General features: G+C 42.4%; 1 protein-coding gene across 2 annotated transcripts in view; it reads left to right on the top strand.

The window, feature by feature from the left end:
• Positions 1 to 959: 959 nt before the first annotated feature.
• LOC141551648 (inter-alpha-trypsin inhibitor heavy chain H4-like) overlaps positions 960 to 9485 on the top strand; it is a 29634-nt gene continuing 21108 nt past the window's right edge. Inside the window, exons 1-8 of one of the 2 annotated variants that reach the window (XM_074283520.1) lie at positions 960 to 1062; positions 1468 to 1628; positions 6174 to 6278; positions 6464 to 6626; positions 6893 to 7003; positions 7609 to 7737; positions 8460 to 8576; positions 8794 to 8962. In XM_074283520.1, coding sequence (XP_074139621.1) covers positions 982 to 1062; positions 1468 to 1628; positions 6174 to 6278; positions 6464 to 6626; positions 6893 to 7003; positions 7609 to 7737; positions 8460 to 8576; positions 8794 to 8962 — 1036 coding nt within the window. In that variant the 5' untranslated portion in view covers positions 960 to 981. Of the gene's footprint in view, positions 1069 to 1467; positions 1629 to 6173; positions 6279 to 6463; positions 6627 to 6892; positions 7004 to 7608; positions 7738 to 8459; positions 8577 to 8793; positions 8963 to 9485 lie in introns of both variants that reach the window. The other variant, XM_074283519.1, reaches the window with a different exon arrangement.

The raw sequence follows: 9485 nt of genomic DNA, 5'->3' as shown, positions 1-9485 counted from the left end.
ACAAAAATGCAGCAAACAATAAGAGAAAGTGTAAATGCTATGCTGTGATTCACACTCATTTCCCAGTGTTCTTTTGCTGGGTGTAGCTGGTTCTGTTCATCACAGATCAATTGTAACTGATTTGGATTCTCTCATTGTTGAAGAGGGCCACTTCCATCAGATTTGATCCTCATATAGTATTGTTGTTGAAGTGTCTAATGATCTCCTGGTTCTGCTCATTTTACTCAGCATCAGTTCATGTAAGTCTCTCCAAGGTAGAGGCACTAATTGTGAAAAGCTTTCTTGAGTGGTTTGGCCACAAAAGGAAGTAAAAGATATAAGGTGATAGCTACTGGAAATGTTCAGATAAAATGAGGAATTTTTTTAGGGGTGGGGGAGAGCTAGCATGTTTGTAGGAAGTAGAGAAGAAGGCTGTAGACAAAGCAAGATAAAATTTAATGAACTTAGAGGATGCAGACTCACTGAGAATCTTGAATCTAGAGGGCCTCTCATTAGCTCCTGGTATTATGAATAGTTCCTTTATCTAAATGAATAGAATTGAATTTACTTTACTTAATTTACTCCCTTAAATATTACTGAATACATGACTTTTAATTCTTTTTATCACCCTTTCCTCCACTCAGTGTTACCCAACCCAAATAGCTGGAGTTGAAAAAGTTGTATTGGGTGGATTTAGAAAGGGGAGGTCTCTGGGTGAGTGGGTCTGACCTTTTAGCAACAAAGAGAAGCTGTGCTAGGCCTTCCACTCTGAGTAAGTAGGGGAGAGGTGTTTCTCAATAGATCAAAGGCCCTCTGGGAGGTGGGTATTGGCAGCTTATCCTGATCTGCTGGCTGCATTTGGCCAGTAAATACACATTACCTCGTGACAGCTTCCTGGAATCTATAGGAGTAGGGGGTGGGGGAAGGAAGCCCAGACGAACTAGGAGAGAGGTGAGTTACTGATTTTAAATTCTGGCCCCTCCCTATCCATACTTAGTCAAAATGGAGCCTGCAGTTCATACTTTGCTGCTCCCCATTCTCCTTCTTCTTCTGGCCTCCCTCAGCCCCATCATTGCCCAAGAGGTACCTGTATGTACTCATGAACATGTTTGTGAGAGTGTGCATGTACAAATGTGTGAATGTGTGTATATAAAATAGTGTGAGTGTTTTAGGGGACTTGGGGGGGAGGAGGGGAAGAGGAGAATGTCATGGATCTGGGAATAGATATCTGATTATTAGTGTTTTAGGAGGATGGAGTTAGTGCTAGGAGTTTAATGGGTTGTGTTTACCCATCTACCTCTGTGGAAAGAGTCAAAGCAGAACTTCCATAAAGTTTGGGTTGTTGGGGGAGAGCTATCTATGGCCAGAGAAAAGTTTAGGTTACACATGACTTGGGCTTAGCTTTCTTATTAAGAGAATTGCAATCCCTTAGGGCAGAGGAAGAAAAATTGAAATTTTTCCCATTTTGTTCTGGCAATCCCATTCTAGAATGGCATTGATCTCTACAGTCTCACAGTAGACTCCAAAGTCACATTGCGCTTTGCCCATACCACCATCACCAGCCATGTGGTCAATAAGGCAAAGGAAGCTCAAGAGGCCATCTTCCAGGTGGAAATGCCCAAGAAGGCCTTCATCACTAACTTCTCCATGTGAGTATTGATCTTGAGTTACCTGTTTCCTCAACTCCCTAACACCCTCCTCTTCATAACACCCCATCATACCATACTCCAACTTCCTTTTCTCCATATTCCTGTCTGTAAAAAGAGTCTTACTTATACATCAATGTTCAGAGAATAGATAATGAATAAAGTGAACAAAGAGATAGATATATAGGACTTCACATGACTTCACATAACTCAAAGTGATTAGGTAGGCTAGAGCTCATGAGTGGAGGATTACATTGCAAAGCATACCTTGTTCAAAAAGGTTGAAACAAGAGTAAAAATCTTAATGCAGAGTATTTGGATAAGGATAAAAGAAGAGCTAAAGAGAAATGTTGTTGCCATGGAAATTGCTAGAGACTGACTAGCTGTATAGAGGATATGGATGATAGTCCACTAATAATAATATAGAAATCAATAGAAATCTAAACTATAGTACCTTATAGTTTATAAAGTGTTGTCCATACACTCATTTATGCTTGTTCAATTTCCTCTTGTTATATTAGGATCCATATTTTACAGGTAAGGAAACTTAGGGTTAAAGAAATTAAATGATTTGCTCAAAATGATCTAGTAATACAATATATTGACTGATCTTAAACATAGTTCCAATTCCAATAAAGTGGGTTTTTCCTCTCCATGAAGCTACCTCTAGATCAAAAAAACTGGTATATAGGCAAGGTAGAGCCATAGCAAGGGATGCCAATTGTCTCTACATGTTTAAAATGTCTTTTTCTGCTAGAAGCAGGTTATCTAAGAAAATCTTCATTTGCCTGAATGAAATTTTAATCACCTGTTCTGTTCAATATTTCTAACAATGACTTTAAGATATAAGTGATATTTGGCACCCTTGTAGGTGGTAGACAGCTGAGAGAGATAACTACATATGCTAGACAACGGAAGAATCAAGATTCAAAGTGATCATTATGGCTTAGAAAAATAGACTGAGAAAAATAATATGAAATTTACTGGGGATAAATGAGTACTTTGGTACTTGAATTTGAAATGCAGGGTAAAAATTAAATGATCAAAATCATCTGAGATCCCAAGATCAGCAAAAAATTAAGATAGTAGCTCAAAGTTATGACACAATATTCAACTATATTAAGAGAAGCATTGGTTCCATAATGAAGAATTTGGTAATTCTGTCTTCTCCTCTGGTCAAATAACAACTAGAGAATTATTTCTATTTCTGAGAACCACATTTTGAAAAGGACATTGTAAAGTTAATATATAGTTAGGTGACCCAGCATGGAGGAGGAAGTAGAGAAGGAGAGAAAAAGAAAGAAAGGAAGGAGAAGGAGGGAAGGAAGGAACTAGGTGAAAAGGAGAGAATGAGAGAAGGGAAAGAAGGGAAGGGAAGGAGAGGAAAAGAGGAAACTCTTAGGCAGCAAGCACATTAAAATGTCAAACAAAATGAGCAACCACTGAAAGATGCAGAAAAAGAATGATTAGAGCAGTGATGTCTTTGAAATGAAGGAAGGAGAAAGCATCTAGGAAGTCATACCATCATAGATTTAGCATTGAAAAGGACCTCAAAGACAATCTGGTTTTATCTTCTCATTTTATAGACAAGGAAGTTGATTGCTTAGAAGTTAAGTGATTTATTCTGTCCAGATCTGGTGTGTGTGTGTGTGTGCAGTCCTACCCAGAACACAGGCTTTTTCTCCTTCCTTATCCCACCCTCTCACTCGATGCTCTTTTTGCTCCCATCCTAGAGCTGGTTTCCAAACATTTTTGGCAATGTTTGCAGTAGGTAATCCATTCTTCTCCATCTAACCCAAAGCTATTAAAAAATGGGGGGGATGAGAGGAAAAGGGAGATAGCAACAAAAGGAAATGTGGGTTGAGTGTGAGGGCATTGTCAAGGGTCCTTTGGGAAAGGATGAAGAGGAGAACTCAACTTCAAGCCAGAATCTCCTCTGACCAGGATGGAGTAAATGATGTATGGTCAAATCACTTCTATGTGAGCTGATACATATCCAGAGGATATAAGTAGATGCTCAAAGGTAGAAGGATGAACTCAATGATTTTGGGATGTCCCTTTTAATGTTTTTCCCTATTTCCTAGAATGAGGGCCTCTGATAGTTGAACTGGAGTGAAGATGGAGAAATAAAGTAGACTCTCTCTACTTCTTATTATTTTTTTCCTGAGGCTGGGGTTAAGTGACTTGCCCAGGGTCACACAGCTAGGAAGTGTTAAGTGTCTGAGATCAGATTTGAACTCGGGTCCTCCTGAATTCAGGGCTGGTGCTCTATCCACTGCGTCACCTAGCTGCCCCCTCTCTCTACCTCTTAGAGGCTTTAGCTGTTTCCCTCTTCTCCTAAGCCTCAATTAGATCTATTTTGTATCCAGAATTATTGCATATTTTGTAACAGTTGGTGTGAAACACTTGGTGTAGTCTTGCTGAGTATCATAGATCTTATGTGTTTCAGTAACAGTAGCAGCCTATACCAGCTCACATTTTGCCTTCTGTAAGGCCACAAAAGACAAGATGTCAATTTTCGATTAACCAGTGAGGAAGAATAATTTATCTTTTACCCACAAGGTGGAGATGTGCTCCTGCCATCAAAAGAGAAGGGGTCCTGTAAAAGTTTCTAAAATCTGGGCAGATGATTCTCTCTATACACACAGACCAGGCACCCAATTTTGCAAATAAGTGATTGGATCAGATGGAAAACCTATTTTATGAATTTAAATTGCAGGATGACAAAATGTGACTCCAAATTATTGAACTTTATAGATCTAATATATTTTCCCATCCTAACAAGGAAAAGGGGAATACCTTTTCTTTTCTTTTCTAAGGGACATTGCTGCCTAACAGGAACTATCTGAGAGAATATGAAACAAAAGGCTGTGTGCTTTCATAGGGAACTTTTTCAGTTGGTTATAGAGATTTTGAATAGGTAAGGAAGAGAAAGAAGGTAAGAGAAAGAGATAAAGACAGAGAGATAGAGACAGAAATGGAGACAGAGAGACAAAGGCAGACAAAGACATGGTAAAAGTTGAAAAGGTAAGTGTTCCATGTCCAGAGTAGTACTACATCCAGTTGTCTCCCAATCCTTCCTGTAACAATTGCAGATCATGGAAAGGGAATGAAGGAAGAGAGATGTTGCATGTGTGGTGGGTGGAGGGATGGACCTCATAACTATGATGCTGGAAATCCAAGAAGTCTTATTCCTAAGGCTTTACCACATGTCAGGCAGTCTCTCTAGATTGGAGAGATTGTTGGTAACCTAGGGGAATTTGTCAGTGAGCATGTGTAGGATGCTTAGGAGGGGCAAGATTGGAGGAAGGAAAATCAGATAGGAGGATCAATCAATGAATCCATGGATCAGTAAGCATCTGTGTGCAAGTACAGTGCTCAATACTGGAGTTATAAAGATAAAATGGAAATAGTCCTTGTCCTTGAGGAATTTACATTTTATCAAAGGAAGACATATTGGGGTTCAGGGCACATGGTATCCTAAAATATATTGGTGTTTCAGACCAGTGTCACAGATGTTCCTAAGCATTTTGGAAGATTAGATAATTTCTAAATCAAGAGGCAAAATTTTATTATAATTATAACATTAATTAAAGTGGGTTAAATTGCAAGAGAGGAAGATAGGAAAAAGCCAGGAGCAAACAAATTTATAGGGATTTGGGGAATACAGAACAAAGAACAGAACAGAATAAATGACATCAAGAAATTGGAGTCAAAATGATTGGTGGTGAGTTTGGCAATGGGGACTAACAACCACTCTTCTTCTCATGAAATTAAAAAGTGTTTGTTGTCTGTCTGAGTTGAGGTGCAAAATAGCGCCCAGACTTTGAATGAAAAACTAGACATACTTAAAGGATAGCTGGGTGAAATAAAGATATCAGACCCAATTCTCTTTTTTTTCACACACATTCTCAAGATTGAGCTACATCACTTCTAATAGCTATATTCCTAAAATGACTATATCATTCCGATGACCTGGGAGCCTGGAGTTTCTTGAAAAGGATTAGGGTCTCTACTATTATTGGGTTTCTACTATATCAGGAACACATATAAATATGTTAAAAGTATTACAATGTCCAAACGTTTCAGGGAGGGACAAGTTCCTAGGGAGATCAGGAAGGGTTTCATGTAGGAGTAGGCATTTGAACCAACATTGAAGGGATCTAAGATTTGCCTCTTAGAGGCAAAGGTTGGGTAGCAGTACTTTCTAGGAATGGGGCATGCTGGGAAACAGTATGTTAAATAAACACAAGAACAGAAGAGCAAAGGGGTCCGTTTGACTGAAACAGAGTTTTTAAGGAGGACCTTGGACGTGAGGTCTATAACCAGATGGTGGAAGGTTTTAAATAATTTGTATAGGAACCATTCAGAACAAGGAAGGACAATCTAGAACAGTTGGGTTGCATCATGTACATCAAGTCATATGACAGATCAGAATCCAATCTTCTCCCTCCTCTTCTTCCAGCCTTCTTCCCTCTGCATCCCAGTACCCCTGGCCCTTGCTCCTTCTCTGAGGCTTCTCTGTTTCCCTCTTCTCTGCCTCCTCAGGATCATTGATGGGGTGACATACCCAGGGGAGATCAAGGAGAAGGCAGCTGCCCAGGAGAGGTACAGCACGGCTGTGGCCAGGGGACAGAGTGCTGGGATCATCAGGTAAGTGTCTGGGGCAGGGGGTGGGCATCGAAGTCCCACAAGCCAACCCCCTGCCTGAGAGCGCTTACCCCCCCGTTTAGACTGTGGCTTTGGCCATTCTGACAACCTCTACCTGACCAAGCCCAAGCCCCTCCTGCCCACCCTGGCCACTCTCAGTGACACTCAGGAGCCCACCTTCCACCCAGGGCCACGGGGAGGAATCTGGAGCAGTTCCAGGTGTCTGTCAATGTGGCCCCAAGTGCCAAGATCACATTTGAGCTGGTCTACGAGGAGCTGTTGAAGAGGCAGCTGGGGAAATATGAGCTGATTCTGAAGGTCCGGCCCCAACAGCTGGTCAAACACTTTCAGGTAATAGGGCTCAAAAGGGACTCCTCCTCTGGGAAGCCTGCCCTGATGCACTCATTCTACTCCCCACCCCCAACAGACAGAAGTCTATTTCTCCTTATCCACCTCATAGCAGGGGCTCCCTGGGGCTGGAGGCTCTTCTTGCTCAGATCAGGAGTTCCCTGAGCAGAGCTCCTTCCCTCCTTCTTCCCTCCTCTTCCATCTTCCTTCTTCTTCTTTCCTTTTCCTCCCTCCCTCCTTCTCATGCCTTCTACCCCTCTCCCTCACAGATCGATATCCACATCTTTGAGCCTCAGGGAATCACCTCTCTGGAGACTGAGAGCACATTTATGACCAAGAACCTGGCAGACGCCCTCACCACATCACAGAACAAGACCAAGGTCCGATGCTGAGACCTGGGGGAACACAATGGAACAGAGTCTGGGCCCTATCCCGTGCAGCCCAGCCCTCCCCACATCTGGTTTCCAGAGGCTTGGGGTATCCCAGAGTTATAGAATGTCAGAAGAGAAGTAAACTTAAAGTCCAGTTAGTCCAGCCCTTTATGATACAGAGAGGGAAACTGTCAGGAGGATAGATGACTTTCCCTGGAGTCTTCCAATTTCCTAATTTCAGTGCTTTTTCTCTGGGCTCAGCCCTATGGTGGGGATGGGTGGAAGAATCTCAAATGTAATGGCCACAAATCATAACAGGGACAGGAGAAAATGAAGTAGGGTGGGACAGGGACTAGGCAAGACACTGGGACTCTCAGGTTGTCAAGCCCCAGGGAAGGACCTCCCAGAGGCAGTTCAGCTTTTCCATTGGTTTTTGGCTAAGGCCAGTCCCAGAGAAGGAAGGAGTCTGAGTGGAAAAGCTTACCCACCATCTATTCTAGCTCATTCACTTCCTCAGTTTCTCTAGCTGTTGGACCAATGAGGACCAGTGAGAAGGAATATAAATCCTTCTGGTTTCTCAGCTGACTTCTGAACACCAGCTTCTCCTCCTCCAGGCTCACATAGTGTTCAAGCCATCTCTGGCCCAGCAGCAGAAGGAGCCAGGGAAGCCAGACACGATTCTGGATGGTAACTTCATTGTGCGTTATGATGTAGACCGAGCCAGTGCTTCAGGGGACATCCAGGTGAATGATGGGGGGACTTGGCAATGAGACTGATGGGCTCTGGGAATCCTGTGAGAGGGTCAGCATCCAAGCCCTTTGTATCCTTTGACGTTAGTAGCACCAAAGCCCTCTAGGGAACTAATCCATGCAAGGTGCAGACCTCTGTTCTATAGAACATTGTGGAGAGATACAGGATGTGCAGGCTAGGGCCCTAATCTGCAGGAATCCCCAGGCTGAGAGAGACAGGACATCTATGTCCCACTGTGCATTTCCATTTTATTTATCGACATAGCTTGTTTTATATCCCTAAAGTAATTTCCTCCTTTGCTTGGCTCTTAGTTTTTTCCTCTCAGCAATGAGTTGAACTAAATGATCCCACTGTCATTTTACCTAGCCAAGTCAATATTGATATCTGTAAAATGGTGATAATAGTTCTCATTTGACCTACCTCAGAGAAACTATCTTGTTAATCATTCAAATACCTGCATGGGATTTGTTAAGGATAGTGCTGAGAGATAAGGGAAGGCTTTGCTCAGTAAGATCTTGAGAGGACCTGGGGGAATGTTCCTGGTTTGAGGAAAAGGAAAGGATCAAGAAGAACTTATTAAACTTAAAGGCCTCCATGTTAGGTCAGAGAGAGGAAATGTGGGGCTAGCAAGCTTGACTAAAACCTACTCTTGGCAAAAAGGCCAGGTAGGCTATGAGAGGTGTAGTTCTGACTCACAGCTATCTCCAAACTGCAGATTGAGAATGGATACTTCGTGCATCACTTTGCCCCAGAAGAGCTGTCTACACTGCCCAAGAATGTGGTCTTTGTCATCGACAAGAGTGGGTCCATGTCTGGCCGGAAGATTAAACAGGTAAATGTTCCACTTCAGACAAGGGAGGACTCAAATTTATCACAAGCCACTACTTTGTTCCTCTGTCATTGATGCAACTTCTCCATCAGTCCCAGAGGGGATGTGTCAGAGAATGGCCTAAGTGGAAAGAGATCCATGTTCTCCAGGCTCAAACCCATATCCCTAAGCTTTCTGCTCTATCTCTCCTTCCTGCTTCCTGAATCTCCTTTCTTCTTAGACTCGGAAAGCCCTGATAAAGATCCTGAGTGATCTCAAGCCAGAGGACCAGTTTAACTTGGTCATTTTCAGTGGGGAAGTGACCCTGTGGAAACCAGCACTGCTTCAGGCCTCAACTGAGCATGTGGAGGAAGCTAAGCAATTTGCCAGCAGTATAGACGCACATGGATGTGAGTAAGGGATCAGGGCTCCAGAGGGTGGGCAATATGACTGGCCCTGTGTCTCCTAGCCTGGCTAAATAGCTGAAGGTTTGGGAGAAATCTAATCTGGGAGATCTGCTTTTCTCTCTCTTTTCACCTTTTCCCTCTTCACTAGTATTTTGCATTTGTTTCCCACCTCCTTCAGCCTGCCTTTTTTTTTTTTAATCAGCCCTTCCTTCTTATCCTTTTCCCTTCTATTTCTGCTATTCCTTCTATTAGTCTCCTCCTTTCCTTTCTCCATTCCCTCCTGTTTCTCTATAAACTGAGAAAAAAATTTCTATACCAACTAAGTATATATATTATTCAGCCAAATCTGAAGAGATTAAGGTTCAAACAATGTTCATTCCTCTCCATTCTTCCCCTCTATTGTATTAGGTCTTTTGTGCCTCCTTATTCCATTTTGCCTTCTCTTTTTCCTTCTTGGAGATCTGCTAAGACAGGACCCACTGAAAAGCTTTGGAGAAGAATGTTGGCATCTGCTTGACCTAATTTC

This window comes from Sminthopsis crassicaudata, chromosome 1, assembly GCF_048593235.1.
Source record: "Sminthopsis crassicaudata isolate SCR6 chromosome 1, ASM4859323v1, whole genome shotgun sequence".
NCBI lineage: Eukaryota > Metazoa > Chordata > Mammalia > Dasyuromorphia > Dasyuridae > Sminthopsis > Sminthopsis crassicaudata.
The sequence above is the reverse complement of the archived record's forward strand: the minus strand, read 5'-3'. Positions and strand labels throughout refer to the sequence as shown.